This window comes from Centroberyx gerrardi, chromosome 10 (assembly GCF_048128805.1).
Source record: "Centroberyx gerrardi isolate f3 chromosome 10, fCenGer3.hap1.cur.20231027, whole genome shotgun sequence".
Classification (NCBI taxonomy): Eukaryota; Metazoa; Chordata; class Actinopteri; order Beryciformes; family Berycidae; genus Centroberyx; species Centroberyx gerrardi.
Genome location: NC_136006.1, coordinates 4,550,895 through 4,569,774, shown reverse-complemented (window position 1 = coordinate 4,569,774; position 18,880 = coordinate 4,550,895). Strand labels below are relative to the sequence as shown.

The 18,880-nt window shown below is 42.8% G+C and overlaps 2 protein-coding genes across 2 annotated transcripts; both read left to right on the top strand.

Annotated features, from left to right (window-relative positions):
• The first annotated feature begins 616 nt into the window (after positions 1 to 616).
• On the top strand, positions 617 to 12,436 carry LOC139915431 (kelch-like protein 9). The gene is made up of 11 exons (XM_078286007.1): positions 617 to 689; positions 2,711 to 2,764; positions 3,048 to 3,253; positions 3,626 to 3,837; positions 4,361 to 4,493; positions 5,024 to 5,220; positions 6,673 to 6,748; positions 7,055 to 7,612; positions 8,248 to 8,427; positions 8,865 to 8,978; positions 10,738 to 12,436. The coding sequence occupies exons 2-11, from the start codon at positions 2,760 to 2,762 to the stop codon at positions 11,232 to 11,234; spliced, it is 2,178 nt and encodes a 725-aa protein (XP_078142133.1). The 5' UTR covers positions 617 to 689; positions 2,711 to 2,759; the 3' UTR covers positions 11,235 to 12,436.
• A 2,064-nt stretch (positions 12,437 to 14,500) lies between these two features.
• Positions 14,501 to 17,486, top strand: hsd3b1 (hydroxy-delta-5-steroid dehydrogenase, 3 beta- and steroid delta-isomerase 1). The gene is made up of 3 exons (XM_071904068.2): positions 14,501 to 14,712; positions 15,741 to 15,905; positions 16,620 to 17,486. The coding sequence occupies exons 1-3, from the start codon at positions 14,562 to 14,564 to the stop codon at positions 17,423 to 17,425; spliced, it is 1,122 nt and encodes a 373-aa protein (XP_071760169.2). The 5' UTR covers positions 14,501 to 14,561; the 3' UTR covers positions 17,426 to 17,486.
• The last annotated feature ends 1,394 nt before the right edge of the window (positions 17,487 to 18,880 follow it).

Sequence of the window (18,880 nt, the reverse complement as noted above, 5' to 3'; positions counted from 1 at the left end):
TACATGCCAAATTCCATCCAGAAAACACAGTGAATTATAAACTAAACTCCCACAGTGAAAGGTCAAACCTCAAAGAACATTTTGCCTACTGTCTTCACTTTGACAGTGAAGGTTTCTTTGACAGTGTTACTTGTTTTCAATGATCAGCTTTCATCCAACAGAAAGGACAGATGGGAATAGAAACAAATTAAAGAATGAATGCTAAACTATATGAAGCTGTAGATTCCTCCATTTAGGTAATAATGCTCGTCTCAATCACAAATATGAAGACAATTTCAACCAAAAAGCATAAATATAACTGGAGAATTGTATTTGGGCCTATTGACAAAAAGTTCACTTAACTAGTCAGCCTAGTATGTCTGTTCACTTCAGCAGCCTTCAAGAGCCTTAAAAACAGCTCTTGGGTGTTTTTTGCAGCATTTAGCTCATCACAAGTGTGACACTTTGTGGTGCGGAGCTGCAAGATGCGGAAAGAGAAAAACAGAGCAAGAAAGAGAAGTAACACAGGAAGTGACTGAGGTCTTGGTTAAGGTAGGGAAACGGCGATGCTCACCCAGACGCTGCGACTCTCCGACCAGCTGGCGCACTGCAGCAGACATTTTCTGCTCCGCGTTCATCTGGCGGGTCTGGTTGGTGAGCAGGCTGGAGGGAGGCCTCAGATCCAGTCTGCTGAGGAGGATCTCTTCCAGGTAGGACCCCGGGCATCGCTCTGCTCCTGGTTTACATTCAGTTACATGTCATGCACCTGTGAGTGTACGAAGCAATAAGTTACTACAGGAATCTGCAGGAGCACTCTGCATCACTTTATTCACATTTTAAATTAAGGAAGGTGTGCATAACACTGAGCTAAAACATCTGTTCGTTACATATTACATCAGTTAGTTGAGAAACAGGCTAGAGGTGAGGAGTTGAAGATTGGTGGCATATCCTCGGTTAGTTAGCACATATCATTAAAGGCATTCCCTTCTAAACTATATGTGCCAAGTTAAATGCCCACTCCTATCTCGCTTTTTAAATTAGAACAAAGCATCCAGTGATTTTAGGCACTGCTGTATGTTATGAAAGTGTATACAAAGCTAAGATGCAACATTATGTGATTACTTTTCAGGTTCCTTTGAGTGTCATGCAAGTCTTTAATCCGCTATTCTTCTAAACACATAGAGCCTGCGCGTTGAAGAGGACACAGAGTTCAGTCAGAAGTAGTAAAACATTAGCAGTGAGCTTGTACATCCAAATCCCTCTGTTATACATTATTAAAACCCACATGGGCCTTCACACCCGACCAACTTCTGTGTACGAGTTTGTAGGAGATAAAAATTGTCACAATCTTAGAAAAGAGACTCCAGAACGCTATGTGCTCTCTCTCGTAGATTGCAGATATATTTTTTAACCTTCCAGTCTATCAGACTGTCATCAGGAAGTCTAAATCACTAACCAAACACCAGAGCATTAAGATATAATACTGTACAACTATAGGTGCCATGACAAAGCAAGATAAGATCAAGATAACCACAGAGATGATGTGCAGCGGAGGGGGTATCTTTGTGGGTCCAACGAACAAGTTAAAGATAAATTACTAACTATTACTAATTACTAATTAACTTAGAAAATAGTGTAACAATAGAAATTACAAGTAGTGTAATGATGTGATGTAACCAAGTGAGACAACTTGGGTAGCACTTTGTTTTACAGTGTGGTAAAAAGCAGGGTTTAGTAGTGATTGCTGGTGAAAAAACAAGCAATTAACATGTGTATTATGTGGAACCTACAAGGTAAGTATGTGGTAACAAATTGTAAAACCAGGTACTTATGGTTTAACATTGAAGGTGCATTGTAGGTGTTTGTAGTACTCAGCAAATACCAGTAAATACATTTCAGGTATTCAGGTACCGTGCTGTAAAATAAAGCGCCAGCAAATCTAGACTGAGCTGAGCGTGCTCACAGGAATCAAATAACAAACAGTCAAACTAAGAAACCAGGAAGCGTCTATGTGGCCCACTGACCTGATCTAATGATTCATATAGTACTGATGAAACAAGCTAAATTAAGACTTTTGGTTCCCACTTTAAAGGTTTATTAAGCCCCAACAGGTACCGTTCTCTCCTTCTTTCTTTGTATGCCAAACATCACACCAAACCATTTACTGTTGCTTTGTTATTTGGCAAACAGAAATAAAACCTTTAGAATATGACTTAATACTTTTTCCAATTCGTAAGCATCCACTGGTAAATTTGGCCAAAAAATATGATCCACAAAGAATAATCAAAAAAATGTTGACTTTTATAACTGGTTCGCCTGTTATTCTTTCATCTTCTACCAACAAAATAGACCATGCTAGGTGGTACCAAGCAGTGCAAACTGATTCTAAAAGTTACATTTTATTAAAATATGTGTTGCTTGGTCTAACATTAGTAAGCCAATTTTACCAGGAGACCCTGAAGATTTGGAAAAGGCCTCAAGTCAAGTTTGATAAGGCAGAGAGCATCACGTATCAGGGCCAATGACTGTCATAATAGGTCACAAGGCCATGTCAGGTGACTTCCCACATAACTAAAGTAATAATAACCTTTCATTAGTTTGGGTCAACAAATGACCGATTTGAGTCACAGATTGGAAAACGTTCCCGTAGTTCTGGGATCAAAACAGCACATTTGGTGCCGTCCAAAAATCTATTTTTTCTATAAAAATTCTTCTTCTTGTCTGCATTTAGGAAATCTTCACGGCGTAACAACAGTCCACATCCCCAAGAGGCCAATCAGATGGGGTAAGGTGGTTTGGGATTCAATGTTTCAGTGCTCATTCTTCAGATTTCAAGATTTCATCATAATGTTACAAGATTGTTCCCCATAATATAGTGTATATTTCGAGGGCATGGGACACAGACATCAACGCTGTAATTCTGGAAAGGCCGATGCCTCTGAACGTCGCTTCAGCCACAGAACGGAGTTCAACAGCCTGGCCTTTCTAGTGTTAATTCAGCGGGGATGCAAGACGGTACAGTAAAGCACAGTCCATTCTTAAACTACGCCATGCTTCCTCCTTTCCAGGGGAAGTGGAGATGACAGCGGGCCAGGCAGGCTGAGCCGGAGACTGTCCCGTCTGGGCAGCAGGCATCAGTCCAGGGAGCCTCCAAGACCTCCGGCCCAGCCGGACAGACCTCCGGCCCAGGCGGACAGACCTCCGGCCCAGGCAGACAGACCTCCAGCCCAGGCGGAGAGACCTGCTGCTCCGCCCGACAGACCCGCTCAACAAGGTTTCCACTCTCTGCACCTTTCACTTTTTACAATGAATTTTATACATAAAAAGATGACAAATGATGATGAGATTGAGTCCAAAGTACTAATAAATGGAAATAGAGAGTAGGCTAGACTAGACTAGACTAGATTAGATTATTACTAGCAGGGTGATAGTGATAGTGGCATAGGGATTAGGTAGACCATCATCCAACCAAAAGGCCCCTTCAGCAGAGCATCCACCCTGCTGAAGTAATAATAAAAAGATGAAAGTCTCCTTTGGGGGATCTATAGCATCACAAAAAAGAGAAAAGAATAGAGTATCTCCATTTATCTGCAGCAGAAACAGTATCATCTGACAGCAAAAACTATCCTCCATCTGTATTTCCTAGATGACAGGCCCTTTCCTCCAGCTCCAGCTCCAGCTCCAGCTCCAGCTCCAGTTCCAGTTCCAGCTCCAGCTCCAGCTCCAGCTCCAGCCTCAAAGCCTCCAGCCCCTTTTGGCCTCCCTAAACGGCCAGACGTGGCCCTGAAGCCAAGGCTCCCCCCCCGGCCTCTGTCTAGGGTGTTCAGCAGCAGTGAACATGGAGCAGCTATCTTGCAGGTACAGCACAGTGAAAGCTCTGGTACATTTATTGTATGAATCATTTGATATATCAATTGTTGGACTGATGGACTGATTGAGTGATTGAATGGCTCAGGTTTATGAGCTCATTTTGAGGCACAAAAATAAAAGTAGCCAACATCCTCAGTCAAAAGTTTCTCTTTGTCTTTACTGAAGAGGATCAACATGTTGGAAGTGAATTTTTCAATCGGCCTTTCCCTCCTTCCACCATCTGCTGCCAGAAACTCTTTCAGCTTTAGCTCCGTTTGCTCTGGAAGAACAGAACCTCTTCCTGTTTTGTGCCGTAAAGCGATCCAGCAGATTTCCCTCCAGATCCACCAGGTGGCAATTAATGTAAAATGCAGAGTAGAATCTGGTAGAGGCTGACAATCTTCTCAGCAATGTCTGAAGATTAATGTGGTAATGATTTATTGATGTTAAAATGCTGCATGTAACAATATCTTAGTCTAGCCTTGCTGCTGATGCCAAACTATTAATGCCAAATATTGTTGACTTTCCAAAGGGCTTCGAGACTTTCCGGGGAGATGAGACTCTGTGTGACGTCCTCCTGGTTCCTGGGGACAGCACCGACACCTTCCCCGTCCACAGGGTCATCATGGCTTCAGCCAGCGACTACTTCAAGGCCATGTTCACCGGTGAGTTACCCTCTCTCTGTAGGTTCAGGTCAAGGGGAAGATAAATGGGGAACATCAGCTTTTATGTTCAACTCATGGTGAAATAAAGGAAAAAACACAACAGATGCTGAAAATACATATTCTCCCTTGTGGTTTGTTTTTAATGCAATGCTTCAATGGAGAAGGTTGTTGTAAGATACCAGTGTGTTCAGTGTGCCACTTCTTTTACTTTCACTCTCAGATAAACACTCACAGATAGTAGAAGAAAAGAGGAAGTTATTCCAGACAACTACATATTGGCCATTTGACTTAGTTCTGCATTAAACTTCCTCCCTTCCTGGGTTCCAACTTCACAGAAAATGTTTGCACTTCATTACATAGTCAGCATTACCCTCCCAACATAATTGAAAGCTATATGTTTGAGCTGTTTGGCTTTACAGCGTCAGCACTTTTTGTCTTGCTGACTGTGCACAAGACAAATCTCCTGAAATTATGCTAAATCCTTCATTCACTTTGCCTTTGTCTCTTTTTACTTGTCTTTTCTTACTCAGGGGGCATGAGGGAGCAGGAGATGAGAGAGATCAAGCTGCACGGCGTCACTAAGACGGGTTTGAAGAACATCATAGACTTCATCTACACGTCCAGAGTCAGCCTCAACATGGCCAACCTGCAGGACACTTTGGAGGCTGCCAACTTCCTGCAGGTCCTGCCGGTCCTGGGCTTCTGTAACAAGCTGCTGAGCAGCGAGGTGAGGGGATTCAAATAAACGTTGATGGCAAATAATTATGTTCTTCTTTTTTTTTCAACAATATCTTTATTGGTTTTGTAACATAGCAGCCCTTGGGCTGAAAGAAGCAACAAAGTACAAAAATACAGTCAAATAAATGCCAGATCAGCCCAACCCTCCCTCCCTAACACCACCACCCACCCCAAACCCCCCAAAGCCCATCCCCCACAACCCACGAGATGTCCTTATTAGTTTGTATTTGTGCTGTAGGGTGTCTATAGAGCAATTTGACCAAGTTGGTGAATTTGGGACCTCTGTTCATTCTTTCCAAGTACTCGATCGCGGTCAAACGCCTTTTCCGCGTCGAGCGACACCACGACACATGGGTTTTGGTCTGATTTGGAGCTGTGGATTATGTTGAAAAATCTTCTTACATTGTCAATTGATGATCTATTCTGAATGAATCCTGGTTGGTCCATGTTGATTGTGTCAGGAAGAACTTTCTCAAGTCGTAGAGCAAGGACTTTAGAGAAAATGTTATATTCACTGGGTAGAATTGAAATAGGCCTGTACGAGCTGCAAAGTTTGGGATCCTTGCCTGGTTTGGGTAAAACAATAATCAGCGCTTGCTCCAATGACTCTGGGAGTCTACCTGTTTCTATGGCATAATTAAACATTGTGAGCATAGCTTCTATCAGTTTGGGACTAAATGCCTTGTAGAATATCATGGGGAATCCGTCATGACCTGGTGATTTTCCTGAGGCAAGTAAGGTTAAGGCTTTCATCACCTCCTCTTTTGTAATACTGCCCTCTAATGTCTCCTTATTATAATCTGATAGTGCAGGAAGATCAAGCTTGTCCAAAAAATGTTTTATGCTCACAGAGTCACATCCTTGTGATGTGTATAAGGATTGATAGTAGCTCAAGAAAGCCTTGTTAATCTCGCCAGGATTACTGGTAAATGTGTCATCCTTTTTGAGTTTATATATTGCCATATTTGTCTCCTCCTTCTTAATCTGCCAAGCTAAAAGTTTCCCCGCCTTGTCTCCCTGTTCGTAATATCTATGTTTCGTTCTTCTTATAGCGTTCTCCGTCTTGTGTGTATTAAGCATGTTATATTCTAGTTGCAATTATGTTCTTCTTTACATTTTAAGACGATTAACTGACATACTGTCCAAAACACTGATCCTTGAAAAAGTGCTTAAAAGCTTGAAATGTCTTGAATTTCAACTAATCCTCCAATTTCATCTTTACATCAGTCAGCGAAAAGAAAAACGGAATAAATTACAATATAATGCATTACCAGACTGTAATTAAACTATAGTTTACCACAAAACATTGAGTGAGTGAGCCATGCATGTGAATGGTAATAGGTTAGAGGAACAAAATAGGGCATGTCACGCAGAGCAAAGCGGATGATTATTTTTTAAATGACACTAATGTATTCCATCCATTTTCTTGTCTGTGATGCAGATCACTATTGATAACTGTGTGGAGGTGGAGCGCATTGCTGCAGACCTTCTTCTGGAGGACGTCCAGGTGAACATAGGTGAGTAAGGTGAAACTAATCTGAGAACGGCATAACAAAATAATGATTTTTATTACATCTATATTTAAACAGATGATGTGATAGGTGTAATCAGCATGGAGCCTCTGCACCAGAGGTTCTTAAACCCTTTCAGCCCTAGACAAAAAATATTTTTTTCCTCAAACCGATGATCATTAAAACAAGACTACTGACCACCAGCAAACTGCCAGGGATCCATTTGGGTCCCAAACCATGATTAAAGAAACGCAAAAAATTGAAAATTCAGTTATAAAGGTTCATCTTCCGTCATTGTTTTTTCAAACCTAGGTGAGTTTGTGAGCCAGAACCTGTCATCGTTGGTGCAGAGCGACCGCTACCTGCAGCTGTCGGAGACCAGCCTGGCCAACGCTCTGGCCAGCAACTCCCTCAAGGGCTTCTCTGAGATGGAGCTGTACCACATCACCAGAGCCTGGCTGGACCACGACGCCCCCAAACGCCGCTCCTCCATCTACGCCCTGATGCGTCACATCCGCTTCCCGCTGATGAGCCCCGCTGAGCTGATACAGATCTCCCAGGATGACGAGGAGGGAGACGAGCCCATGATGCGCTCCCAGACGGCCTGCGTGAACCTCCTGCTGGAGGCCAGCAACTACCAGATGATGCCTTTCCTGCAGCCCGCCCTGCAGACCGAGAGGACTCAAATCCGCTCTGACGCCACGCGCCTGCTGGCTCTGGGCGGGGTGATGAGGCAGCAGCTGGTGGTGAGCCGGGAGCTGAGGCTGTACGACGAGGAGAGCGGCCACTGGAGGGCCCTCAGGCCCATGGAGGTGCCGCGCTACCAGCATGGCGTGGCTCTGCTGGGCGGCTTCCTCTTCATTGTTGGAGGTCAGAACATCTACCACCTACTGTACACACTCCTGGGGCGTACCCAGCATGTTTGTAGCACTCCTTTAGTTCAGTTTAATTGGGCAGGCAAGAACAAGGCCATTTGAACACCAAATAACTGCATGAAACTCCTGAAAATGTGAGTCTCGGTCCAAGTCCTGGCAAACTGCAGTGTGGTTTATTAAGAGATGTTAATGTAACCAAAGTGACTACAGGAAACAACCCTAAAATGCAAGGGTTTATGGGTATAAAGAGACAGCTGTTAGCCAGCATTTCCTCATGCTGGAAAGCCTAGCAAAACAAGCTATTTCTTCATGTGTTCCTACCTGGTTTGAACACCAGAGAACGGAAACACAACAAACTAAACTTTTCCACTATGGTTCAGAGTAAAACCACCTAAGCTCAGTTTACCCACCTCTTTATTTGCAAAATAGAGATAAACCTTTTCAGACTAATATAAATGTAAGTTATATGAAGAGAGGGTGTTTTAAAGAAAAAAAGAGCATATATTAATGCTTTTCTGAAAATATAGTTTATCTCTGCTCATATTGCCTTAAAATGATCACCAACTGGAGGTCACAGTTTACCGTCCTTTGTATTTACCACTTCATCACCGGCCCTTCTTCACCTCTCAGGCCAGAGCACGTATGACACCAAGGGTAAGACGGCCATAGACAGCGTGTACCGGTACAACCCGCGCTTCGACAAGTGGCTTCAGATCGCCTCGCTCAACGAGAAGAGGACCTTCTTCCACCTCAGCGCTCTGAAGGGGAAGCTGTATGCAGTCGGGGGCAGGAACGCCTCAGGAGAGATCGGTGAGCACGACGCTACTTCATACTAATACTTTAGTTTAATAGTGGATAATACAGTACAGTATAGTACAGTACAGATACTATTACTGCTACAACTATTACTGCTACTACTACTACTGCTGCTGCTACTACTACTTCTACTACTACTACTGCTACTACTGCTACTACTACTATTACTACTATATCTACTATTGCTACTACTAGTGCTGCTGCTACTACTACTGAAGTAGTAATAAGCAAAGTAGGTACTGTGAGTAAAAGTAAATCTGATTTAGAATATCTACAGTGTACACAAAACAAACACATACTGTATGTCAGGCCTCAGGCTGATCTAATAGCTTTATATATTATAATAACTTTTTGAATTCAGTGAACAAGTGAATAATCCTTTAATATACCTTGGAAAGATGCAGTCACGCCTCTTTGTCCCTTTTTTTCAGACACGGTGGAGTGCTACAACCTGAGGAAGAATGAGTGGACGTTTGTGACTCACATGGTGGAGCCCCACTACGGGCATGCTGGGACAGTCCATGGGGACCTCATGTATGTCTCAGGTAATGTAACATCGTTCACACAGACTGGAGTTACGATTGAGACTTACTATCTCACTTGGTTTACTTTGTCCCCGAATTTTCTTCTTGTCAGGTTGGAAAAAAGGTACAGCATGGCACAAACACTACCAGGGTTAGGGCTTCGATGCACTCACACCGAGACTTGTTTTGGCACATTTTGATATAGGGGCGGCGGTGAATTACAATTGACAAAGCTCGCTCGTCTGACCTATTTGAAACCACTTCTCGTTCAGCAGCATACTCTCATGTCGTGTATCTGAGCTGCTCTCATTCTAACCTCGGGCAGTTTCTTAGCAACCTTGGACGAGAAACTACGCTGCTCACATTGAGAGCAGAAACTGAAGTTGCATGTGTGGGACCAAGAATCCAGGAAACACAAAGACCCGTGGTTGAAGTGGGTCAGGTCTTTTTCACAAGATTAAAACCCACAGCTCTCAGAAGCGGTATTGTGTTAGTTTCATGTTCTTGCGTGTTGACTGCTAGAGGGTTATCTTGCTGAGAGACCATGGAAAAAATAATACATGTAGGCCTATATATACAGACAACAGAATATAACACACGCTGTGCTTCAACACAACATATTTACTTGACGTTATTTATTCCATTCCACCAGCCATTGTTCAAGTTGCAAAATCATAATAAAAACTTAATGTGAGCCTTCGACTTGTACTATTATTGTACTAACCAAGTTCTAGTTTGTTCCAAGTACTTATCATTTGGGGTGGAGAGATTACCAAAATATCCTAAAGTAGAGGTACTATTATTTTACTGAAATTTTACTTAGAGTAGTGGTGTAAAAATCAGTGTCAGCCAAAGTAAAAAGTAGCTAATTTAAAAAATACTTAGGAAAAAAAGTTACTGACTTACTTCAAAAATAGACATTGATCTTTCCCATTCAATGCTAAAAGGACAAGAGTTCAAACAATTAAGTTCAATACATGATATTGCCCATTCTACATTATGTTGGGGGTTATAGAAATAAATTTCTTAAATTCATATCATTATGCTATCTACGGTTAAAAAAAACAATTAAAAAAAAACAACTGACAATGCCCATCCACATTATTAAATGACGTTACTACGATGATGTTTCTTTTGCCATTAGCTATCCAACTAGCTAGCAAGGCTAATGAACTAGCTTGACAACAACCAGGCTAACACAAACCAATAATGCTGTAGCTGGATGGCTTCTTGGCTAATGTTAACTCACCTACTATTATGGATAAATTTGAACATTTAATGTTACGGCTACTTAACGTTATCTACACATGCTTGTCACTGTGGAAAATACCTGTTACCTAAGTAAGAAAAGCACAATGGTGAAAGACAGCAGGTGAAGTTGGGTGTTAATGGTCGCAGCTCCCTTCAGCTTACAGCACCAGACCACTTCCTTCCTCCTCAGACCAAACACATATCTGTCTCTCAGAACCTACAGTAAAGCTTTGTGCAGTAGGAGGGTGTCCTCCCACTGCCTCCAGCTCAACTACAGACGCACACATTTCCTCTGCAAAACCTACGTCTTTACCGTCTATTTATTTACCACAGAGTTGGCAAATGTAAACATTTACCGGTACATGTATACATTTGCCATTTTCCCATATTCACCATAACATACAGTATATACTATATAACAAACTACTGTATATAAGATACCATATGACAGATTTGGCAGCACCTGTGAGCTCTGTTATGGCCAGATATCTTTGACATAAAACCCGCTGCATTTCCTTCTGTCACACAGGTGGGATCACCAGAGACACGTTCCAGAAGGAGCTTTGGTGTTACGACCCGGTTACCGACACGTGGAGCCGGCGGGCGGACATGACCGAGCTCCGCGGCCTGCACTGCATGTGCACCGTAGGGGACCGCCTCTACGTCATGGGCGGGAATCACTTCCGGGGCAGCAGCGACTACGACGACGTCCTGGGCTGCGAGTACTACAGTCCCAAGACGGACCAGTGGACGGTGGTGGCGCCCATGCCGCGGGGCCAGAGCGACGTCGGGGTGACGGTGTTTAACGGGCAGATCTACGTGGTGGGAGGCTATTCCTGGAACAGCAGGTGCATGGTTGACATCGTGCAGCGGTACGATCCGGAGCGGGACGTGTGGGACAGGGTTTTCAACGTCCTGGAGCCCCTGGGGGGGATCCGTGCCTGTACGATGACCGTTCACCTGCCCGAGGGCGCGGTGGATGAGGCTCAGATACAGGAGTGTCCGCTGCCCACTGCCAAGAGCTGAGAGGCAAGTCCTGACTTTACCGTTCAGTGTTGGGACAGTGAGATTAAAAGGGCATTAAAGCTGCAGTACGGAACTTTTATGGATTAACATTTATTTAGAAGTAAAAAGAATAAATCGCAGGCTATGGTGGCCAAAGACGAGCAGGATAACATGTCAGAATCTCAGAAACAGCAGTCGCCCCGTTCCTCTGCTATTCTCATTTCAAAGTGAAATGTGTGGAAACCCATCCGACCAATGACGAGAAGTCTGAGGCAAAAGGCGTGGCTCCATCCTGTCAATCACTCCTCCTGTCACTCACTAGGAGAAGTGGGAGGTAAAATATCACCATGCTGAATACTGGAATAATAATACTGCTTTGTCATTTGCTTTTTTGGCTTGAGGAGGCTTTTTAGCTTTTGTAGCTGAAATGTCTTGTGACGCTGGTCGCTCGCTCATAGCACCGTCCTAACCATCAATGAGCAGTTGAAAATGTGAGTACGCTGCAAGGGGTCGGAGTTGGTTTGGGAACTTGGTCTGGAAACTCCAACAGGAGGGGAAGTTTTATTCTAAAACGGGTACGGGTCGGAAAGCCAGAAATCTCAGCACCTGGCCAAGTAATTGTCGAGTCATTGGTATCGATCAACAACCCCATCAACCCCCCACAAATTTATTATGGTCATTTTGTGCTAAAGGGCAGCAAAAATTCTACTCATTTCCCCTTTACATCGGCCATTTTTTCGTTTTACCCATCTACAATGTAATATGATACTCACATGAAAAGATGAATATGAAGTAAAATAGACTGGGATTTTTTGATTATGGGCCTTCGATGGCTTCTATGTTAAAACAAACTAAAACAATGACATCGGCAAAGAGAGACCAACTTTAGCTCACTGTCCCAGTACTTTCACACTGTCTGCAGCTCCTTTTTCCAGCTTCAGTGCCATGATGAGAAGGCTGAAATTACCCCTCAGCTTGTGTGGTTAAGGCTTAGAGGGAGGAAGATCCCAAGTCATTACTGAGGGGACGTTGATACTGTAAAAAGCAAATGAGGCTGGACAACTAGAAGCCTCTGGATTTTATTTCTGCACCAAAGCTAGCTCAGTCAATTACTGTCAAAGCAATGCTAACTGACCCTTATGTTTAAGGGTTTGGTTTATTTTGGTTTGTATATTTATATCAATAACGCTGCGTTTTGAGATTCAAATAAAATGTTGATTCTGGTAATTGTCTTCATTTCAAACACACAAAGGGAGCATTCATTGGTAGCCAAGGTCCAAGTCCCATCCGCCATTAAGACCACAGGATTTTCCAAACAATTTGAGTGTAGCAACAACATAAATACATGTAAAAACTGCAGCTGCTTCAATAGCTACATATTTTTAAGCATACTCTGGAAACAAGTCACCCCTCCCTCTCTCTCTCTCTCTCTCTCTCACACACACACACACACACACACACAGCCTTCAGTATATCTAGTCTAGACCCTAGACCTGCAAGTGATGTGATGCTGAAACTCACTCATCCTTCACCCTCCTGATAAGACAGCAGAAGCCCTGATATCACTGTCTGCTATGTCAAGGTCTCCAAATACAGAAAAATGGACAGCTGCATGAGTATATGATGCAAAAGTATCCTTGGAACTATGAAGTCTGTGGTATTTGTTTACAATAAAATGTGATCTAAGTATTTTATATTAATTGAAATTGTGTACCGTAGTTTATTTAAACAAAGTAAATCATCTACATGTAAACAATCTTCAAAAGAAAGCCAAAATAGCTCTGTATCAAGAGACTGAAGATCGGAAGGGCCTGGTTCAACCCAAACTTCAACTTCAAAACAGGGCCAGCAGCCATATGTAATTCTGGATATTTCTGTGACAATAAGGCGATCTACTGGTTAGATACACTGTCCAGTAACTAAAAGGTGCAACACTCAAGAGCGTCCATCAACGGCCATGTGTCCTGGTGTACGATTTATTGGGCAAACCATGAACCACGTACAATTCCTCTCGGTATGAAAACATATTTGGCCGTCTAGCAGACAGACATCACCTTGAAACATCAAGTCTTGTTTGATTTGGCTGCTCTGAGGCCGCTGGCCTTGTGTCGTCCTCAGGAGCGGAAAGTATTTAAGTACTTTTACTCAGCCGCTGTACTTGAGTACACTTTAGAGCTACTCGTATTTCCTTTTCAGGGAACCTTGTAAAGTGGCTCTTCTGAATTTCAAAACAAAGCCGTAAAACTGATCTGATCTTGTAAAGTCACTTCACTACATTTCAAAGCAAATATCCTGATATATATAAAAAGCAATCAGCAATCATAAAGAGTCAAACCAGCCTAATGATCATTTTAACTTAATCTATAAACTATACACTTTTTCTTTGATATTTAATTCCATGTAGTATCTAACACCAATACTTTCATTAAGTACAACTTCTTCAAAGCCAAGAAAGACTCTGAAATCTGCATACCCTTGAGGTCTCACAAAAAGTAGAGATTAAATGTTGGAAAGGCAAGAAAAGTTTCTCCAACAGCGTCTCCAAAAGAAAATAGCTAGAGTAAGCACTTAATATTCTGCCTCTGCTTGAAAAGTTATTTGTCTGACTTGTAATATCTTATCCAATCCCTAAAATCCAATATCCTATCCAATTCCTAAAATCCAATATCCTATCCAATCCCTAAAATCCAATATCCTATCCAATCCACCTCCAATCCTTGCTCATCAGTAGAGGTGATCAATGCAACGCTTACAGTAAGTCCCACATTCAGTTCATCTACTTTGACAAAAACACAATACATTACCGTCCCCTTTTCTCTCAAAAAGTGATTTACATGACCAATTAAAAAGAAGGCTACCCCTGTTTTAGTTTTGTGGAATTATTCATTTTGTAAGAGTCACTTTTTTAAAAAAGTGGTAGACTTCTCATTTTAGAACAAAACCCCTCAGCTCTTTTCTCGTCTCTTATCTGTCTCTGCATCATCGTGCTGTGTGTGTGGTCTGCCTGTCCCCGTTTATTCTGTATTTCACTTCTACTTAAGCACTTGGGTTGGGTTCATCTTCCAACAGCAGCTGTCCTTGGCAGATAGTGGCATTATAAAACTTTCCTGCCCCCATTTTGTCTGGCTCCAGCCTCTCTTCACACATTTGTTTTGGGTTTTTTTCTAGTACATTCTTTGAGCTTACAAAAACAAGAAGGCTGAGGCAGATGCTGTCGTAGAGCCACAGACACAAGTACAGCCCGACATCTCCGAGAACAACCCGAGCTGTATTCTTGACGACGTTTTGAGTGAACAGTGTTTGCAGGATTATTTCGTCCTCATCCTGACGAGTAGAAATTAGCCGGCGATGTCTCTGAGAGGCGATGTGTGTGTGGTGACGGGAGCCGGTGGATTCCTGGGACAGAGGCTGGTCAGGCTGCTGCTGGAGGAAGAGAAACTGGCTGAGATCCGACTGGTGGACAAATGCGTTCAGCCTCAACTCGTGCAGACTCTGGAGGGTAAATACTTGAGGAAGCGTCTGACTACAGTGTAATTGTGGAATTTTAAAGGGAGGTGTACTCTAAGGTGTTTCTGAGTCTTTCTCTCTGCAGCCTTGCTATTCAGCTGAAGCAGAAAACACATATGAAGTGCAGGGAGTTCGTTATCAAAATGTTATATGTTCATTTTGGGAAAAGAATGTCTTCCGCTGAAGTTTATCTTTAAATGTCTTTAACATATAAATGATCCAGTCTGTAAAGGCGTTACCATTTTGTCAACCAAGGACTTAAGATACTTACTATCCTTTGAAGAGGACCATAATTCGGCTTAATCATTAAGAGTAAGAGTAGGTGTCACTTTTTCAAATGCTGGATATCTCATTGTGGAAGAAAACCCCTGATATACAAACACCACTTTTTTATTTTTTTAACCTTGTACCTTTGGTTGTACAGTATAAGTTTAGTTATATGGGTATACACTCTTAATTGGAAGAATAAATGTAGGATCCGTAACTAAAACCATAAAGCTGCGGTGAAAAGTGACAACATATGTTGATGAAGACACATCTACAGTACATGTGTCATCTTCCAACACATGGATATCACTGAAAACCTTGTAATAACAGATTTGGGTGATTTTCACGTTTTAACTTCAACTATAAGATTACATATTCCTCTATGGATTGAGAAAATATTCTACAACCGTTGGGTTTATGCAACACTTTCAAAAACTTCAAAAATGAAATAAACTAAAAAAAAACGTATGGTTGTCAAGGCTATTTTTCTTAGTTGTTGAAAATTTGATATTTTGGAGATACAAGGTTTTCACCTGACAGTGGCGATATGTTTATTTAGGGATAAAAGAGGCAAGAAATTATACATCTGTCTCTAACCTTAGCCTAGTTTTAATTTAGATCTACAGCTGCATAACAACCTAAAAACTATAATTTTAATACCATTACTTTATAAACTAAAACACTATAATTTTGCCTTGTATTGTGTTATTATCTGGTGACGGAGATTTCCATTCCTGGTTCACTGTTTGTCAGACTGCAGAGGAGAGACGAAGGTGAGTGTGTTTGAAGGAGACATCCGGGACGGTGACTTCCTGAGAGAAGCCTGTCGGGGGGCGTCCGTCGTCTTCCACATGGCGTCTCTCATTGATGTCATCGGGGCGGTGGACTACAGCGAGCTGTACGGGGTCAATGTCAAAGGTATGGCTGCCGCTTTAATCCACTTAAAGCTGCACTAGGCAACTTCGCACTCTGGCGGCCCCGAGCGGCAGCAAGTGAAAACCGTTTGACTTTTTGAGAGTGTGAAGAGGTTCAGCCATTGTTGGTGAGTCCAGCTTTCTCTGCACGGAGCGCTGCTCACTGTTTATAAGACAGTTTTGTTTTTCACTCTTAAGCTTTGATTTGTGACTTCCAGCGCACAGAGATTTTCCGCCACTGACCATAAATCAATTTGGAGAAATAGGGCTAATCTATGGCATCTCAATTAGTGGAGATTGGACGCTCTTCTCTATTGCAGCCCCACTTTGTGATTTAGGCTTCTTTAAGTTATGGCCTGGCAAAATTTATCAAATAATAATTTTTGCACAGTAGAGGTCAATGACTATTTGATAAAAATGGAAAAATCTATCAAATAAATGTGAAATTAAAACACTATTTAGCACTACAGCTCAACTGATGAATATGTTTCTGTTCTGACAAATCGATCAAAATGGTCTTTCTGGGGAAACAGAGATATAAATGATTGAGCTCTACCAATCCATGCTTGATTTTGTCAAGGAAACCAATGTTAAACCAAATTCATTGTTGGGATAACACCATAAGAAAGGCTTATCAATATCTGAGTTTAGATAGACGAGTGCTTCAGATTTCTCTCAGCATAAGATTATATTAACTCATGAGCACCTTGTTTTCCAGGGACCCAGCTGCTTCTGGAGGCCTGCATCCAAGAGAACGTGGTTTCCTTCATCTACACCAGCAGCATCGAGGTGGCGGGGCCGAACCCCAACGGTGACCCCATAATCAACGGCACCGAGGACACGGTTTACACCTGCTCCCTGAAGTTTCCCTACAGCAGGACCAAGCAGGAGGCTGAACGGAGAACCCTGCAGGCCCACGGCGAGGTGCTGCAGAACGGGGGCCGGCTGGCCACCTGCGCCCTCAGACCCATGTACATCTATGGGGAAGGCTGCCGCTTCCTCCTGGGCCACATGGCCGACGGGATCCGAAACAAGGACGTTCTGTACCGAACCTCCGCCCAAGAGGCCCGTGTGAATCCTGTGTACGTTGGCAACGTGGCTCTGGCCCACCTGCAGGCCGCCCGCAGCCTCAGAGATCCACAGAAAAGATCCGACATCGGAGGGAATTTTTACTACATCGCCGACGATACGCCGCCGGTGAGTTATTCAGACTTCAACCATGTGGTGATGTCACCGCTGGGCTTCCGCATTCAAGAGAAGCCCATGCTGCCGCTCCGCCTCTTCTACCTGCTCTGCTTCTTAGTGGAGATCCTGCGCGTGATGCTCCGCCCCTTCGTACGCATCGTCCCGCCAATCAACCGGCAGCTGCTCACCATGCTGAACACGCCGTTCAGCTTCTCCTATCAGAAGGCTCAGAGGGAGCTGGGATACGCCCCCAGATACACCTGGGAGGAAGCACGCAAACGCACCATCGAATGGCTTGCCTCCCAGTTACCAAAGGAGAGGGAAAGAATAAGGGCTTAATAATTACTCAGTAATAATTACTACTATTAAAGCTACAACATTTTTTACATTAAAATAATAATCAATAGATAGAATATATTTTACATTATCAGTGTATGCCTGTCTGTGTTTTCATGCCTTATTCCCCTGTTTGCCTGACATTGTCTTTTCAGTGATGTTGGGACATTCGAGAGCAACAGCACTGATTTGACTGACAGCACTGACTTTTATGAAAGTGCAGATTTGCTGCGTTTTGTCGTCTGCTTCTTCAGCGCCTGTGGAGGCTTTACGGATGCCGATTACCTCAGCCTCAGGCTAGGTAGACAGCTGATCAAGATGAGTGACAGGTGTTGGGGTGAGGTGAGGGGAAGGAGGGCGGGACTAACAATACACTTCCTGCTTCAAAAAGTTACATATTGTAGCTTTAAGACTCATCAAAGTTCACTATCACCAGTTACTCTGACAGCAGTTATTACTGTATGGCAACATATAGGCTATTAAAGTATATGGAGGAAAAAATCTTTTCTCTTTGTATGTTTATTGTTTATGTTTATTTATTGTTTAATTTAGCCATTTATTTATTGAGTGCAAATCATTTTTCTGGGGAGTTTAAAACCCGAAGGTACCATCAGGGCAGGAAACTAAGTGTTTTTTTGTGCACCAGCCACAGTGGATGGCACATCCCAAAATTCACCAGTCACTCTCACTATTTTACCAGCCAATACACCTCTGGAATAGAGTAAGCCTCCACATAATGGTGGCAAGTAGAATAGAAAAACTTACCACAGCCAAAATTCACCAGCATTTGGCTGATAGCTAGTATTAAGAATTTAAAAACTCTTCTTTCCATTGAGGTCTGTAATATCATTACGCTCTACATCACCATGAGATTAACACAGAGACAAACAAAATCAATGCCAGATGCAATAAATGCCCTTGACCCAGTTCTCCTGGGGAGGATTAGACTTTTGTGTAATAGTGGCTTCAACACAAAAGGCTGAATCCAGTCAAGCTCTAATATATTTACAACTGAGGCTAAAAACTCTTTATCCCTTTGGCAGCCCCAAAATGGAGGCCATTTGCAGATCCACATTGATATTTACATAAGAATTTAACAATGAACAATGACAATGAAATCAGTTAACTGGTCAACGTTAATACAGAATAAAGGATTTTTTATTTAATCTATTAAGGTTTCCTCTCAGCACTTATCAATATTTTCACAAAGAGCATTGATAGTGGAAAAATCAATCAGCTGGTGATTGATCTCCTTTGGACACAATAAGGTGACCCCCCCTCACTTTCTCTCTCTCCCTCACACACACACACACACACACACCCCCACACACGCACACACACACACACACACACACAAACCAGTGGGCATTGAGGCCAGAGTCCAGCATTTTAAACAAACAGCTATTGAACACCAATGAGGTCATGGATTCACTGCCAGGAAAAGAGGTTCAGCAGCTT

Excerpts from the sequence above, each read along its gene's own strand:
- LOC139915431 (XM_078286007.1), top strand. Across the intron at positions 7,613-8,247 it reads CTTCCTCTTCATTGTTGGAG|GCCAGAGCACGTATGACACC; the intron begins GTCAGAACATCT and ends TTCACCTCTCAG. Across the intron at positions 8,428-8,864 it reads GAACGCCTCAGGAGAGATCG|ACACGGTGGAGTGCTACAAC; the intron begins GTGAGCACGACG and ends CCTTTTTTTCAG.
- hsd3b1 (XM_071904068.2), top strand. The coding sequence starts at position 14,562 with ATGTCTCTGAGAGGCGATGTGTGTGTGGTGACGGGAGCCGGTGGATTC. Across the intron at positions 14,713-15,740 it reads ACTCGTGCAGACTCTGGAGG|ACTGCAGAGGAGAGACGAAG; the intron begins GTAAATACTTGA and ends ACTGTTTGTCAG. Across the intron at positions 15,906-16,619 it reads GTACGGGGTCAATGTCAAAG|GGACCCAGCTGCTTCTGGAG; the intron begins GTATGGCTGCCG and ends CTTGTTTTCCAG.